The 18,064-nt window shown below is 42.4% G+C and overlaps 1 protein-coding gene and 1 pseudogene across 1 annotated transcript; both read right to left on the bottom strand.

The window, feature by feature from the left end:
• Positions 1-218: 218 nt before the first annotated feature.
• LOC111205161 (transcription initiation factor IIB-like) lies at positions 219-13,787 on the bottom strand. The gene is made up of 6 exons (XM_022700603.2): positions 13,722-13,787; positions 930-1,060; positions 830-854; positions 606-723; positions 405-523; positions 219-327 (listed from the first exon to the last, which is right to left on the bottom strand). The coding sequence occupies exons 1-6, from the start codon at positions 13,785-13,787 to the stop codon at positions 232-234; spliced, it is 555 nt and encodes a 184-aa protein (XP_022556324.1). The 3' UTR covers positions 219-231.
• LOC106412731 lies at positions 13,447-16,500 on the bottom strand (annotated as a pseudogene).
• Positions 16,501-18,064: the final 1,564 nt, after the last annotated feature.

Raw genomic sequence — 18,064 nt, 5'->3', positions numbered from 1 at the left:
GCTCCGCCCAGTACCGCCCCTGAGGAGAAGCATTAGAAGCTTGGGCTTCCGGCCCTAGTTTAGTTAAGTATTAAATCGGCCGCAAAAATAAGAAAGTTTCTAGTAGGCTAGTGGTTAGTTTAGCTGTTTTGTGTGAGCAAGGTAATGTGACTTCGAACTTTCTCGAAGTTTACTTTGATAAGTAATAAATTTTCTTCCAGAAAAAAAAGTCACATCTTCTTACATATCTACTCAGTACCTGTTAACATGGTCAGTACAACGTTCCACAGCTTCTTCAGCAGCTTTAACGGCTTGGCTATCCATTTGAAGGTTAGTGGAATACCGCTTCTGCAGACGAATATAATATCAGCAAATGAGAAGCTATTATATATTAACCAAGAGGTTAAGAAGGCACAGAAACTCACTGCAAACTCAGCAGCTCTGATGTGCATCAACTGAGGAGGGAGGCCAAGTTTTTTAACTACAGATCTGACTGCATTGGTAATCTTGGACTCTTCTGCTCCATCGGCAACATAAGATATTTCTACATTTAAAAAAAAAAAAGGTTTTGAAGGAAAAGCTGATTCAACATATCAAGCAACAGTAACAAGAATCTTTACAGGTACCTTTGATACTCAACGTCATGCCATTTTGTCTACAGGCTATGTAGATAGAAGCAGCAAAACGAATGTTGGGTATGTTTATTTGTCCCTTTATTTGTTCTGAGATATCAGTATCCTGATTCTACAGATCAAGAAAACACACAACAATTCAAGCTTTTTTTTGTATACTAAGTTACTAACTATCAAGAACACACACTAAGTTTACAGACGAACCAAAATAAACTTACCTTGACTGTCGCAAGAAGATTCAACCTGTAAAAAACTGGATAAGACGATAGTTAACTTCTTTAGATAGAAAGAAAGAATGAAGACAAAACAAAACGCTACCTATCGGACATAGAAGCGATGATGGTGGCATCATCGGAAGAAGCGTTACTCTGTTGCGTGGTGGCCACGGCAAGGTGATCGAAGCCAAGGTTCTTCAAATTGTCGTCATCAGAAGAAGAAGCATTGTTCTTCTCGGTGGTTAAAGTTGCACAAACATAAAGATTATAAGAACTAGCACTTCTTATTAGATTTAGAAACTCTCTCAAAACTAAACATTTAAATGTGTTTCTTTTTATGTTACATCTCTTCATGAGACTTCTTTATATAGGACGAAGCTACATATTTTCCTAATAATAATATGGAAACATTCCTAAGCTCGATATGTTTTCTTTTTTCCTTAACCCATCAAACTTCACTTTAATGAGTTAACTTGCTCCTCAAGTTAATTGGAATTATCCAACATTCTCCCCCTTATTTCCAACTTGAATCTTAGGTATGTTGATCTTCTGAACTCCGATGAACTTGTGCATTGCTTCGAACTTGATCCTTGCCAATGGTTTAATGAGTATGTATGCCTTCTGCTCCACTCCAGGTATGTGCTTCACTTCGATCAAGTCGAACTCCACATATTCTCGAATGAAATGGTACTTCGAGAGTATGTGTTTGCTTCTACCGTGAAACACCGGGTTCTTGGTGAGGGCTATCGCTGACTTGTTGTCAATCTTCAACACGACCTTCTTGTCTTCTTTGTTCATGATCTCGACCATCAACTCCTTTAACCATATTGCTTGTTTTGCAGCTTCCATAGCTGCCATGAACTCTGCCTCACATGAAGAGAGTGCCACTGTGGGTTGCTTGCACGATGTCCACGTGATCGGCGATGTTCCTAGGTAGAACATAAACCCTGTAGTGCTTCTTCCATCATCAACGTCTATGTTATGGCTGCTGTCACTGTAACCTGTAATCTCCATTGTTCCATCCCGTTTGAAGAAGAGACCATACTTTGTAGTGCCCTTTATGTATAGTAGTAGATGCTTCACTGTTTCTCCATGACTCTCTCTTGGACTCTGCATATATCTTCTTAATACACCAACCGAAAATGCCAAGTCCGGTCATGTATGAAGAAGATACCTTAAGCATCCTATGATACTTCGATACGATGTTGCATCAATCTCAGGCTCCTCCTCTACTTTTTATACTTTCAAACTTGTGTGCATCGGAACGTGAGTATAGTTACATGACTCCATCTTCGTCTTGACAAGTATACCTTGAGCGTATCCTCCTTGCTTGATGTGAATGCCATCAGCTCCTTGCGTTACTTCTATACCAAGATAGTATGTAAGCTTCCCTAGGTCTGACATCTCAAATCTTCTGGACATATCATCTTTGAATTGCTTGATAACGTTGAGCGAAGTTCCTGTTACAAACAAGTCATCAATCTATATAGCTATGATTAGAAGCTCCCCCTTCTGTTTCTTTTGATATACCGCAGGTTCCTTGGTGCACTTCGTGAACTGCAGGTTCCTTGGTGCACTTCGTGAACTGCATCTCCTTGAGAACACAGTCGAGTTTGATGTTCCAAGCTCTCGGAGCTTGACGCAAACCGTATAGTGCTTTGCTAAGTTTGTACACATGATCCTCCTTTCCTTTCTCCACAAAGCCTTCTGGTTGAGTCACGTATACATCATCATTTAAGTCTCCGTTCAGGAACGCAGTTTTCACATCTAAGTGATGGATCGCCCATCCATTAGTTGTTGCTAACGCCAAGAGTAGTTGTATGGTTTCTATCCGAGCAACTGGTGCAAACACTTCGTCGAAGTCTATGCCTTGTTGTTACACGTAGCCGTTTGCAACTAGCCTTGTGTTGTATTTGATCACCGTTCCATCTGCATTCCTCTTGATCTTATAGATCCACTTCAAACCTATCGGTTTCACACCTGTCGACTTCTTGACGAGCTTCCAGGTCTTGTTTTTGATGATAGATTCGATCTATGCCTTCATTGCATCGATCCAAGCTTGTATCACTGCAGCTTCGATGTAACTTTCTGGTTCACCATCGATGGTAAGCAAGAGTCTGCCACCTTCAACTTCAGCGAGTAGAATGTAATCATCGAACCGCCTTGGTTTTCTGATGTTACGGCCATATCTTGATGTTACATGCTGGTCTTGGTTTGCGTCGTTGTTCTCTGCTACTTACTCTCATTCACCTGCATCTACAGCTTCTGTAAGGCCCCGACCCAGCTGCCTAAGCCGCGGTCGATACCTCACGTCGCTCGGTCTATACACTGACTGAACCTCTCAAAATTTCACGCTTTATTATAATGTCGCCCATAAGGCGAGGCTAACTTAGACCCTAGCTTAAGACTACCTTAGTCATTCCTAGCTTAGATCATTTCAACTCATACGCAGCGGATATTCTCTACTTAACCATTGGTCTACAACCAATATAATACTTGTCTGGTCGAATCAACTCAGCTAATGGTTAGTATACTCAACTACCAGCTAGCTCCAAGGTTGATCCTGAACCCAAATCAATTCATACAAATCTGAGGTTCTATTCCCCTAACCATTATATCTAGGTCTATGCAACATTGCTAGATCTTACCTTTTCCATATCCATGGAGCTTGTTAGCTCATTGCCCCAGCTGACTTAGCTGTTTAGCTAGCCCATCCACCTAGCTGAGCTGAACCACTTCACTTGAGGTTCCATCTACTCTCTTCCAGCTGGTAGAGCTGCGAGGTAGGTTCGACCAGCTCACCGTCTACTCGTACAGCTCTCTTATACCTGCATATACTCTTCCCTTTAGTACTTAGTCATTCAGCCAACCATCTCCACAGACAAAGTACCTTTGGGAAGTCTTCAGCTACATTTCTGGCCACTTCCAAAAGTGCTCCAAAAATTAATTAAAATTCATGAAAACTCATGATAAATCTCAACTAAGAGATTGCCATAATCGGAATCCAGTGAATCGACCCAGATCATATGGATCCCGATCATGATCAGTCCGGCCAAGGCCATGGACATCATCCCTGAACCTGCCAAGGCCATGGTTCAGTGCTATCAAGTCTCAGGCATATGCTCCCCTGGAGCCAAGTCCTCTCATGGACTAATAATGCCCATCAGATCCTAAGTCAATCAACCAACCACCCCACATGACTCAGAACTGATGAGTCTTCACACTTACCTAACCGGCCATGGAACCATGTCCCAATGAACCCGATCAATCTTGCTCTTACAACCGGTGCATCCTTTGATCAATCAGATCAGATACCTTGATCCATCACCTATGGATCAGGTCGTCCATCATTGCCCAAGATCAGATCACACACGGCCTTCCTTAAATAAATACACCAGCTTAATACTTGTGGTCCATGCCAACAAGTACTAGCCTTACTCATCTCATTTGCTTACTGTTGGTTCCAAACGAATTGAACCTTCCACATGGTTCCTCTAATACTAGGACCCCCATGTGTCTCCTCAATGAGCCGGATCAATGATTTACATCATGATCAGTCCCAACATCAATCCATGATCCATCATTGATAACTATCCAATGAATATCATCTAACCACCATCCCACATGGATGAGTTAGATCAACTAAGATCCACCCCTTTCCTCAAGGTCCTAGATCCTTAGTTTACATCACAATATATGGTATTCAATGGGCGTGCCATACTTGGCCTTAACCACACCACAAGAGACAGAAACATGAACAAGGAAGTAATCATAAAGTATTACCTTATACATGATCCTTCTAGATCTTGTGCTTTCCCTTATCATGGACGACCATGCTCCTCCAGAGCACGCCTCCATAATTGTCTTATCACATACCTCCAGTATTGATAAGATCTATTCAAGGGTCGCACCAACTTCCCATCCATGGAACTTCCATGAAACCAGTTTCTACACTGCATCCGCATTCAAGGCTGTTCATGCCATTGAGAGTGGAGTCCGGCCTTTTCCCTTCTCTCCTGACCATTTGCGTGTGTTCCTAGGACACATAGGAAGCCTAGGACGTGATCATCCATGATCAATCACCATCAAGGGGTCGTTCTCAACTGCCCTTGTGATTGCCCACAAAACTGCCTCTTTGCTGCCTTCACACCACTCTTGATCTTGGATGGAGCAATCCGACTCTCTCTCTCTCTCTCTTTTTGTCTGGTTTTCTTTGTGTTTTAGGGTGTAGGAAGAAGTCCTGGCGTGCCTGCAAAGGCACGGACTTGCCTGCCTTTTATAGAAGAAGGGGCAGTTACCTTTCCAAAGGTTGCACCCTTTTGGTATCATTTTTGGTCATGGATTCAATCAATGGTCCAGATCACACCCACTCGCCTATGGCAGTTACCAGACGTCCTGGAACTATCAAACCACTCCTGTACATTTCCAAAACCAGCCTACACGGATTGCCCATGCTCCTGGCTCAATCCCAAGAGCCCACCAGCCCATCGTCACACACGAGTCGCCCACATGGCCCGGCCATTGTCTCGACCCGGCCCAACTGCCCAAGACTTGAACACTCAGTTCAGCTGAGTTGAGATGATCCCCAGCTGTCCCAGCTGACTGAACTAATAGTCCAGCTGATAGAGCTGACCTACACTTCAGTGAGCTACACCGAGCTGCACTACACTTCACCTAGCTGGTCGAGATTGCTTACCGCATCGCCCAGCTGCCATGCACTGCGTCTAGCTTGCTTCCTTTTCCTTCTCCAATCATTCTAAGTCCCTTAGTCTATTTCCAGACCTAAACTTAGTTTTCCCATGATCCATTCTGATCATTCACTTCATCGAGCTTCACCCGGACCTTGTCCAGCTATCGGCTCGCTTGTCAAGCTCCTTTGAGCTTGCCTCTGCCTTATTTTGGTTAAGTTCCAGCTATCTGATTCCCTTAACCACGTTTTGGACCATGAAACGCTTGTCTTTAGGTCGTATGACCTGGCTGGTGCATCTCCTCGCATCATGGTCCATCCAGACGATCCTATCTAGGATCGGGGATGCTACAAGTCACCCCACTTGTGATGGATTCGTCCTTGAATCCAGTGGTGCTGACGTCCTATCTCAAGACCAAAGGTTCCAACCGAACTCTTTGCATCCAGAACTTGGAGCATGCTCGATTGGTTCTTCTTAACCAATTCACTGCATCTCCCTCTATGCTCCTTCTCATTGGTCACGTCTTGATCATCATATATACAAGTCTCCCCCAGTTGATAGAGATTTAACCCAAAATCTTATCAACTGGTCCTTCAAGCACCCATGCAAGGACATGACTTGTGTCACTGACCCAACTCTCCAGGTTGCGGTCCTTGTAGACACCAAGCCCATATCTTTTTTTTTTAGAATGTCGTCTACTCTAGACTTCATTTTTTTCGGATCTTAGTCCACGACTAGATCAAATTCAGTCCCTAGGAACATACTGCGTACTCAAGTCTTAGTAGATTCAACCAATCTCCAAGCCACTCGATGCACCAACCAAGTCCTAGCGAACATGTTCCAATCTTTAGGCTGCTCACTCTACCATAAGTCCTAACAGATTGTCCTTTCCTTAAGTCCTTCCCGGACACTAAGGTTTATGATTCCAGCCACCAATTACTGGATCATTCCTTAACTGGCCACAGCCTCTCCCAGTTTGGCCATATTGCGATCTTAGTTCATACTAGACTAAACCGCCTCATCTTAACTCTGTCCATTACTGGAATTAGTCATAATTCGATCCTGGTCCTTTCACGGACTCTATCATATTCCGGTCCTGGTCCACTCAGGGACTCAACCGTTTCAACCCGACCATAGGCCCATCTCTGAGTAGGTCGTCATGTGATCCTTGTCCCTTATTGGACTTGATCATTCTTATTCCAACTCTAGGTCAATCTCCGACTTGGTTGTGCTCCGATCCTCATCCCTCACTGGACTTGATCGACTTCAGCTCGGCCATCTCAGCAGGAGCAATATGATAGGGACTTTTGGACATTGGGGCCGTCCCTGGTTCCAGTTCTGCTATGAACGGGTCAGCCCTATCAGGGGGAATGCCCTGTAGCGCCCGAAACACGTCCTCGAACTCACTGACCAGCGGAATCCCGTCCGGGTTACCACCCCCATGACCTCCCCAGTGGTAATGGTAGCCAAGTAGGCCTCTCAACCATTTGCAAGCATCCGTTCCGCACGGACTGCTGAACCCACAGAGGTCGAACAAAATACCTTGGAACCTGATCGGGGGTCCACACCCACTCTCAAACTGCACCCAACTCCAGTGACAGTCTAAGGTGGCCCGATTCTTTCCAAGCCAGTCCATGCCTAATATCACCTCGTGATTCTCAAGGCAGACAACAATCAGATCCGCAGGCATTACCCTGGCTGTGATCAATACCGGGATATCTCTAACCAACCTTAGTGAATCCATCACCTGCCCAACGGCCGCATTCACTATGACAAGACAATCCCATGTTCCCATCTAGAACAAACCCTTTTCGATCATTCCTGGACTCACAAAACTATGTGTAGCTCCAGTATCTAAAGGTACGTGTGTTTCCACACCACTGATCATTACCTAGATGAGTAGGATCTCGGTTTGATCACACATTTGGAAAACATCCCATACCATTCTCCAAAGCATCACACTTCTGTGAACGTCCCATACCATTCAAAAGTGTTTATAGTATACCTCAATCCTCATCATACTAAGATACTTAATATCGTGTTTCCAATTCCTCTTGGAATTGGTCCATTCATTCACTCAATCTTAAGGGATCCTACCTTGACTTATACTGAGTCCAAGCTGATCCATTTGATCCCAAGCCCACTCATGTACTAGCCATGTAGCGTCTCCCTAAGACAAACATGAACATCGCGTATGCTCACTTGTTTTGAACGGCCACCAAGGGATAACACGAACCTCCAGGAGAGTGCTGCAGGTTTCTTTCAACCTAAGCCACTCTCTGGTCCATGTTACTTCCTTTGTCCAGGTCGTCCACACAAAGATCTTACATTGCATCCATCGTCCAATCCGTCTATTACTTCCAAATAACTAGATAACTAACCTTTCTGTTTTCAGGGTCTTGCCCTTGGAGAGTGCATCTTGGCTAAGCCGGCTCATCTTGGAACTTCCCCGTTCACAAGCATGAAACCCAATTTTACCACAACTCTCACTTGGCTCACCACAGCTAAGGTTCCAAGTCATCTCAGTTTTCCGAAATAATTTCGGTTTGTAACATAATAGCTTTGAGCAGTGAGTTGAGCTGAAGTTGTGAACCAACCAGCTCCTCCACTCATCTACCTCATTAAGATCCATACTACCTGAGAAATGCTTAGTTCTCATTTGAGCTATGTGCTCCAGCAACACTCAGGTAGTCCACCTTCCGAGCTGCCCTAGCTGGTGGATCGATCTCGACCACCCCCGCTACTGGCACAACTCGACTATTAGCTGCCAGAGCAGCTATCTCGTCTACCGGTTAGTCTTCCCATCGTTTACAATAATGTTCAGATCAGACCGGTTCCCAACATGAAAGGATTCAGTTTCCCCTTTCCAGCTCTTGTTCCAGCTGCAGCTCAGCTCATCCTACTCATATCCTCAGTAGGGTCGAGCTGGACGATAGGCAATCCAACTCCATTGTTAACCTTCTCCAGCTGAGTCGGCAACAAAACTGGCGGATTAACCCCATCAGCATCCACTTGTCCGGATGTGTGGGTGAACAACCACAACCAAAACATCCTAGAATCAAGCATGCTCTGATACCAACTTGTAAGGCCCCGACCCGGCTGCCTAAGCCGCGGTCGATACCTCACATCGCTCGGTCCATACACTGACCGAACCTCTCAAAATTTCGCGCTTTATTATAATGTCGCCCATAAGGCGAGGCTAACTTAGACCTTAGCCTAAGACTACCTTAGTCATTCCTAGCTTAGATTATTTCAACTCATACGCAGCGGATATTCTCTACTTAACCATTGGTCTACAACCAATATAATACTTGTCTGGTCGAATCACCTCAGCTAATGGTTAGTATACTCAACTACCAGCTAGCTCCAAGGTTGATCCTTAACCCAAATCAAATCATACAAATCTGAGGTTCCATTCCCCTAACCATTATATCTAGATCTATGCAACATTGCTAGATCTTACCTTTTCCACATCCACGGAGCTTGTTAGCTCATTGCCCCAGCTGACTTAGCTGTTTAGCTAGCTCATTCAGCTTGCTGAGCTTAACCACTTCACTTGAGGTTTCATCTACTCTCTTCCAGCTGGTAGAGCTGTGAGGTAGGTTCGACCAGCTCACCATCTACTCGTACAGATCTCTTATATCTACATATACTCTTCCCTTTGGTACTTAGTCATTCAGCCAACCATCCCTACAGACAAAGTACCTTTGGGAAGTCTTCAGCTACATTTCTAGCCACTTCCAAAAGTGCTCCAAAAATTAATTAAAATTCATGAAAACTCATGATAAATCTCAACTAAGAGATTGCCATAATCGGAATCCAATGAATCGACCCAGATCATATGGATCCCGATCATGATCAGTCTGGCCAAGGCCATGGACATCATCCCTGAACCGGCCAAGGCCATGGTTCAGTGCTATCAAGTCTTAAGCGTATGCTTCCCTGGAGCCAAGTCCTCTCATGGACTAATAATGCCCATCAGTTCCTAAGTCAATCAACCAACCACCCCACATGACTCAGAGCTGATGAGTCTTCACACTTACCTAACCGGCCATGGAACCATGTCCCAATGAACCCGATCAATCTTGCTCTTACAACCGGTGCATCCTTTGATCAATCAGATCAGACATGACACCTTGATCCATCACCTATGGATCAGGTCATCCATCCTTGTCCAAGATCAGATCACACACGGCCTTCCTTGAATAAATACACCAGCTCAATACTTGTGGTCCATGCCAACAAGTACTAGCCTTACTCATCTCCTTTGCTTACTGTTGGTTCCAAACGAATTGGACCTTGCACTCCACATGGTTCCTCTAATACTAGGACCCCCATGTGTCTCCTCAATGAGCCGGATCAATGATTTACATCATGATCAGTCCCAACATCAATCCATGATCCATCATGGATAACTATCCAATGAATATCATCTAACCACCATCCCACATGGATGAGTTAGATCAACTAAGATCCGCCCCTTTTCTCAAGGTCCTGGATCCTTAATTTACATCACAATATATGGTCTTCAAGGGGCGTGCCATACTTGGCCTTAACCACACCACAAGAGACAGAAACATGAACAAGGAAGTAATCATAAAGTATTACCTTATACATGATCCTTCTAGATCTTGTGCCTTCCCTTATCATGTACGACCATGCTCCTCCAGAGCACGCCTCCATCATTGTCTTCTCACATACCTCCAGTATTGATAAGATCTATTCAAGGGTCGCACCAACTTCCCATCCATGGAACTTCCATGAAATCTGTTTCTACACTGCATCTGCCTTCAAGGCTGTTCATGCCATTGAGAGTGGAGTCCGGCCTTCTCCCTTCCCTCTTGACCATATGTGTGTGTTCCCAAGACACAGAGGAAACCTAGGACGTGATCATCCATGATCAATCACCATCAAAGGGTCGTTCTCAACTCCCCTTGTGATTTCCCACAAAACTGCCTCTTTGCTGCTTTCACAGCACTCTTGATCTTGGATGGAGCAATAGACTCAGAAGAAGGGGCAGTTACCTTTCCAAAGGTTGCACCCTTTCGGTATCATTTTTGGCCATTGATTCAATCAATGGTCCAGATCACACCCACTCGCCTATGGCAGTTACCAGACGTCCTGGAACTGTCAAACCACTCCTGGACATGTCAAACCACTCCTGGACATGTCCAAAACCAGCCTACACGGATTGCCCATGATCCTGGCTCAATCCCAAGAGCCCACCAGCCCATCGTCACACACGAGTCGCCCACATGGCCCGGCCACTGTCCGGACCCGGCCCAACTGCCCAAGACTTGAACACTCAGTTCAGCTGAGTTGAGCTGATCCCCAGCTGTCCCAGCTGACTGAGCTAGTAGTCCAGCTGCTGGAGTTGACCTACACTTCAGTGAGCTACACCGAGCAGCACTACACTTCACCTAGCTTGTCGAGCTTGCTTACCGCATCACCCAGCTGTCATGCACTGTGTCTAGCTTGCTTCCTTTATCTTCTCAAATCCGTCTAAGTCCCTTAGTCTATTTCCAGACCTAAACTTAGTTTTCCCATGATCCATTCTGATCATTCACTTCATCGAGCTTCACCCGGACCTCGTCCAGCTACTGGCTCGCTTGTCAAGCTCCTATGAGCTTGCCTCTGCCTTATTTTGGTTAATTTCCAGCTATCTGATTCCCTTAACCACGTTTTGGACCATAACGCGCTTGTCTTTAGGTCGTATGACCTGGATCGTGCGTCTCCTCGCATCATGGTCCATCCAGACGATCCTATCTAGGATCGGGGATGCTACAACTTCTTCTAATTCGTTATTGTTTTGCTCTTCGTGGTGTTGGTAATCTTGATGCTCATCACCATCTCCTTCTTATGTAACATCGATATGAGGAAGCTTGAATGATCATGGTTTTTCTTCGTCCACGTGTGTTGATAGTGTATATGATACGGGGAGATGTCTAGTTACACCATTTTCTTCACAAAAACAAATGAACTCAGAAGATGTGAACTCTCCTCCTCTATCAATGCGAAAAGTCTTGAGTTTTAGCTCCATTTGATCTCCACATACTCATTGAACTTTTTGAACCGATCGAACGCTTCACTATTCTCTCTTAGCAGAATCGTCCACATATATCTTAAGTAATCATCAATTAAGACGAATACATATCTATTGTTTGCTGGTGTTGGTGGTGATATCGGACCGCACAAGTCACCATGTACCAACTCCAATGCGTGTGATGCTCGATACTTTTCTTTAAGCGGGAAAGACTTCCGAGTTTGCTTCCCAACTAAGCAGGCGCTGCACACATCTTTCTCGTGTATCACCTGAGGCATCTCTACTACCATCTCTTTGTCTACCATATTCTTCATGACTCCAAAGTTCACATGTCCTAGCCACGCATGCCACGTCCATGTAACATCAGTTTCTTGTATTTGAAGACACTTCGGATATTCAACCTCCATTGGCATCTTGTACAATCGGTTTGGTTGCCTTGCGACTTGTACTAATAGATTTCCACGGGGATCTTTCAGCAACAGTAAGCCTTCTTTCATATTAACCTCACAACCCATCTCGGTTGCTTGTCCAAGACTTATGATATTGTGTTTAAAACTTGGGATGTAGTAGATATCTTTGAGTGCTCTTCTCTCCCATGTTTTTCTGATGAACGTGATCGAACCTTTCCCAACAATCTCGACGTTTGATCCATCACCGAATTTGACTTTGCCTTTGATGCTCTCATCTAGGTTTGAGAAGAACTCTCTCTTGCCAGTCATATGGTTACTTGCACCATTGTCAAGGTACCATATACTCGTATTTCCATCGCATTCATCAAACCTCTTAGGAAACACTATCTCTTCGTTGAGGAATACTACTTCATGCATATATAATGCATATGCTTCTTGTGTTTCCGTTAGGTTAGCTTCTTCTCTTGGTCGTGTAGGACAATGTGACACGAAGTGCCCCATCCTGTCGCATCGCCAACATCTAACCTTAGAGTAGTCCTTCTTGGTCTTGTCTAAAGCTTCTCCTCCTTTGTTATGACCATCAGAACCATTAGACCTTCCTCGTCCTTGTCCTCTTCCACCATAACCTCTACCACTGCCTCTTCCTCGCGAGTTGTTATGACTTCCACTATCTTGCATATCATTCTTTCTAAACATGAGCTTCGATTGACCTTCATCTTGGGTTTCTTCTTTTATGCGTTCTTCGAAAGCCTTCAATCTCCCAACAATATCTTCGAACCCCGTTGAATTTAGATCCAACACTTGTTCTAACGAAGCTACGATGTGAATGAAGTTCGTTCTTGGAAGTCCCTTCAAAAACTTCTTTACCATCTTCGATGTTTCCATTATCTCTCCTAACGCGGCTGCTCTCGATGCTAAGCCTGAAAGTTTTTCTGCGTAGTCATCTACCGTGTCTGTGTCTGTCATCTTCAGTTTGTCGAACTCAGACATCAAAGTCTGTAACCTCGCTTCTCTCACGCGATCAGCACCTAGGTTACGAGATTTGATAGCTTCCCAAATATTCTTCGATGTATAATGTTCTCCTATCTGAAGTATTAGCGCTTCCAAGACTGATTGAAAGTTTAGAGCAATCGTCATATTGTTCTTCTTTGCATCATCGCTCCCTGGATCAATCGTATCCCAAACTTCGTATAAACGAAGCATCACTTTTTCGCATCGACCATATGGTGTAGTTGATCGATGATAGCATCGGACATCGTATGTCCTTCTTCATCTCAAGACCTTTATCACGTCCTTAAGAATTGTTATTGTCTCCCATGTTTTGATCGAGTTACAACTCCTCTTGTAAACGATCTTCGAAACCTGGAGCTCTGATACCAATTAAAGTTGCACAAACACAAAGATTATAATAACTAGCACTTCTTATTAGATTTAGAAACTCTCTCAAAACTAAACCTTTCAATGTGTTTCTTTTTATGTTACATCTCTTCATGAGACTTCTTTATATAGGACGAAGCTACATATTTTTCTAATAATAATATGGAAACATTCATGAGCTCGATATGTTTTTTTTTCTTTAACCCATCAAACTTCACTTTAATGAGTTAACTTGTTCCTCAAGTTAATTGGAATTATCCAACAGGTGGTAGCCTGGTGGCTACGGAGATAGAGCTAGGGTTACGCGAGGTAAAGAAAGCATCGGAGATGGAGAGACCAAAATCAAGACCACAGTCGGAGCAGCTTATCTTCTTCGCCACGTGATCGTACACGACCGCGTCATTAGTTTTACAGCGACTGCAACAATCATCGAAGCCCCACATCTTGAGAAAACCCTATCAATGGACAGAGCCGTGCGAAGGTTTAATGGGGCCTCAGGCGAATATAAAAATGGGGCCCCTTTATAAAATTTTTTTTTATCATAGTACAATATATATTTGAAAAAAAAATATTAAGACAATAACTTTAAAAAACTAAGACAAAATTTTTCTTCCCTCTTTTTCAATAAACTCTTTAATCAAATTATCATAATCTAGATTCCTAACTAATTCTCTCTCGATCGATATAATTGCTAGACCATTTAACCTTTCTTGTGACATGGTTGATCGAAGATAAGACTTTATTAGCTTTAACTTGGAAAAGCTTCTTTCAGCAGTGGCGACAGAAACTGGAATCGTCAATAATATTTGATAAGCAATCCATGAGTTTGGATAACACTCTTCCCTTCCTTTCAAGAAGTTCAAAACTTCAAGAGGTCTCTTGTAATCTTGTGGCAATGCCTCTTTTAGAACCATCAGTTCAAAACACAAATCATCCCCAATAACATCAGAATGATTTCCATGCTTTAAAGCTGCTTCAAGATTGGTACAAGATGCCATCAAACTATCTTCACTCGCTGATTTCAGTTTCTCCAAATCAAAGAGAAAACCAAATGTTTGTTCATACTTCTGAAATTGCTCAAATCTTGTTTCAAGAGAATAAAGAGCTTGATCCATGACTTGGAGGAAAAAAGAAGTTCTGAAGCTCTCTTCCGGAGATAGATCTACAGACTCATCAACTAACTCTGGTTCCTCATCAAAGAACCTTTTCCTTTTGATGACACGCTTTTTCTGTGTTGGGAATGTGGCTTCAATCTCCATAGCTTCTGCAATTTTTTTAACATCTGTTTTTGCACTTTCAAAGCCTCTCTCTCTATAATTCTGAAAAAAAAGAAAGAAGTCCTTCCAACTGGAAAACAGCACCTTCAATGTTCATTTTTTCTGACTGCAAACTCTTGCTTACGGTGTTAACAGCAAATAACAGTTTGTACCAAATCACCATAGACAACAAGAATTCATAATTTCCAATCCCATGTGTCTCGCTTGTAACAAGACACTCAGCATCGCTTTTTGTTGTCGGATCCTTAGTAGTCTCTGCTATATAAATTAAAGCATCTCTTATCTTTGGAGCTTGAAACCTTATTGCCTTGACACATTCAACATGACTTTCCCACCGTGTTTTCGATAAAGATTTAACTGTCAAACCTCCCACCATATCTTCTAAAATTTTCCACTGCTTCGTTGAAGATGCAAAGACGCGATAAATACGCTGAATTATCCCAAAGAATGAACTAGCTTTTTCAGAAGTGCTTGCCATATCACAAAGAGCAAGATTAAGACTGTGACACCCACACGGTGTATAAAATGCACGTGGATTAACATCAAGAAATCTTTTTTGTACTCCTTTATGTTTTCCCTTCATATTGGATCCATTATCATATCTTTGTCCCCTCACATCATCAATATTTAAATCTAGAGAAACCAATACATTCTGAATCTCACGGAAAAGCCCTTCTCCAGATGTATCATTAACTATCAAGAATGTGAGAAAAAATTCTTCTATCTTAGCTGAAGCTGCAGATGAAACATCAACACATCGAAGGATAAGAGTCATCTGTTCATGATGACTAATATCTGGAGTACAGTCAACAATGACTGAAAAATACTTGGCACTTTGAATCTTTTTTATGATCATACCCTTGATCTTATCAGCAATCATTCCTATCAACTCATTCTGAATTCTGTTACTGAGATAGTGATAACGAGATTCCCCATCTTCAAACCTTCTAACATGTTCTCTCATTACCGGATCCCACTCAGCCATTGAGTCAATAAAACTTAAGAAATTTCCATTACCATCTACTTTTAGCTTTTCCTTTCTCCCACGGAATGCCAAATTTTGTTTAGCAAGAGTTTTTACCAATGAAAAAATTCTGACCATCACATCTTTCCAATGATTCCTCTCTTTGCTGAGTTCTTCTTGAATATGCTTATCAATTGTTTGGTTTTTCTGCAGCCTCAATTCTAATTCCATCCACTGGCTCATGCATTTGATATGCTTGTGGCTTGTCTCGTGATGCCTTAACCTTTCCAAAATATTTTTCCAATCATTGAATCCTTTAGATACCAAGTGACTTTGATTGTGAGTGAACAATTTACAGCAAATACAAAAGATTTTATCTAATGTTTTTGAGTAAACTAGCCAACGTCTGTCTTGCTTCTTTCCATTACTCAAAGATCTTGTATAGTATGCATGAGAAAAATGTCGACCACTTGCTTTCTCTCTTGGAAAGATAAAATCACTCGGTAGTCTTTGAGCAGGACCTTTTTCAACCATAACAAGTCTTAATGCAGGTTTGACTTGTCCCCAATTTCCAGGATCATAGATATCTAAGATTCTACCCATATCAGTATTATCTTGAACTTGATCATTCACGTCTTCATTCTCCTTTTCACTTAGATTATCATCCTCTTCAGTGACATCAGTAACATCATCTTCAACCTCCTTATCTTCTTCATTGACATCCTCATCATTTATTTCATTCTCATCTTCCATTGGATCATCAAACTCATCACCACTTCTACCGGATTCATTAAGATTTGCTGATTTTACAAGAAATCTGTCCATAGAACCTTGCATTGATTTCACCAATGCATCAACTCTGTCTTTTTTTTGTCTTTTCTTGGCTCCTGATGCACATGATCTCGTTGGAGGCATATTTTCTGAAATTAATAATTAAACTTAAATCAACAAAGACTGAAAACTAAAAAAATAAAAAAATAAAAAAATTCACCACTTTAACAAAACTGATGATAATATAAGAGACACCTGTAGCACAGGATTGAGAACCAAGAAAGAAGACGTGTGTGCTTGCTTGAGAAAGATTGATGTGAACATTGCACGTAGAATACTTAGGAATATATACGAACCAAATATATTAAGTATAACTGCACTTTTTCCTTTTTATTTAGGAGTTTGACATATAAAACATATATTCCTTTTTTCAATTTGGAAAATTGACAATAAAATAAAATACTCATTTTTTAAAAAAGCAATGTAGATAATTGAACTTGTATTGAATAATAAATGGCAAACTTAAACCAATATACTACTAATAATTTTTGGAAATTTGGGGCCCTAAAAAAACTATATATTTTGGGGCCCTAGGCGAAAGCCTTTTTGGATACACTTGAAGCACGGCTCTGTCAATGGAGTCAGGTGAGGTTTTGAAGAAGATAGAAGTGGAGGGAAGTTAACAGAATAAACGGTTTGGAGAAAGGGTGAGAATTCAGGTGTGTGATGGTGCACCATAAAATGTAATAATCTCAAACGTACCATGGAGTGGGACCCGTCTATGTTTTTATTGGACGGTTCATAATCTTTTCCATATTTTATTTGATCGTCGATTTGGATGAGGGAACTTCGTGTGGTTTCATGGTTACGTAACGAAAACCAGTGCCGTTTATCTCAATAAACTCTTACCGACTTACCGTCTCACATGACGTGTGAGACGTATTTTTGGGCCTTAAAAGGCCTAAGTGTTGCTCTTTATACCTAAAAAGATCTCTGTTATGATTTGCTCCTTTCATCTTTTTACCTTATTTTAACCGTGTGTTTTTAAATCACCAAGATTCATATTAAAAGTAGAGATTAGATATACATATTCATTGTTTCTATTTACAAAGATTTTCATATCTCTTTTTTTTTTCCAAATTGAAATTCATTGATACACAAAATATCAATATTCATACAAAAGTTGGCGACCAAACGAAATAGCCCCAGAACCAAGAGTCCATAGGAAGCAGCAACTAGAACCCACACTGGGGTGACTCAAACCCACACAAGGGTGACATACGAGAAAACATAAAACATAGGACTAGATCCACGGTAGAAACAGAAACATTTAACATCTACGCAAGAGCCGCATCATAACACCTAGCAGTCTTTAGAAAGGAGAAAATGCCAATGATCGGGGTTACCGCTGCTGCCCATAGCCCGCCACCCGGTACCTTCCACTTCTGCACACAAACCACACTCATCGGTGCTGCCTCGCCCGCCAAACGATAAGATCAAAACCCAAAGACTTCAAAACTCGACAAGGGGAACACGCTGCTCGGTCCACGCACCTTGGATACATAAACATTCTACGATCAAAGAAAGAAGTCCACCCAAACACGAAGAAGATGAAGCCTTGCCAACCGAACCTCTCCATAAACACTCACAGGAGAAGAACGAAACGGCAAGCAACCAATGGAAACATTACTCCTCACAGAGAGACTGC

The sequence above is a fragment of the Brassica napus genome, chromosome C4 (assembly GCF_020379485.1).
Source record: "Brassica napus cultivar Da-Ae chromosome C4, Da-Ae, whole genome shotgun sequence".
Lineage (NCBI taxonomy): Eukaryota > Viridiplantae > Streptophyta > Magnoliopsida > Brassicales > Brassicaceae > Brassica > Brassica napus.
Note: the sequence above shows the minus strand (reverse complement) of the source record. Positions and strands in the feature narration are given on the sequence as shown.

Coding starts and splice junctions, on each gene's coding strand:
- LOC111205161 (XM_022700603.2), bottom strand. CDS start 13,787: ATGTGGGGCTTCGATGATTGTTGCAGTCGCTGTAAAACTAATGACGCG. Junction 1,061..13,721: donor CGGTCGTGTACGATCACGTG/GCGAAGAAGATA, acceptor TTAACCACCGAG/AAGAACAATGCTTCTTCTTC. Junction 724..829: donor ATCTTCTTGCGACAGTCAAG/GTAAGTTTATTT, acceptor CTTGATCTGTAG/AATCAGGATACTGATATCTC.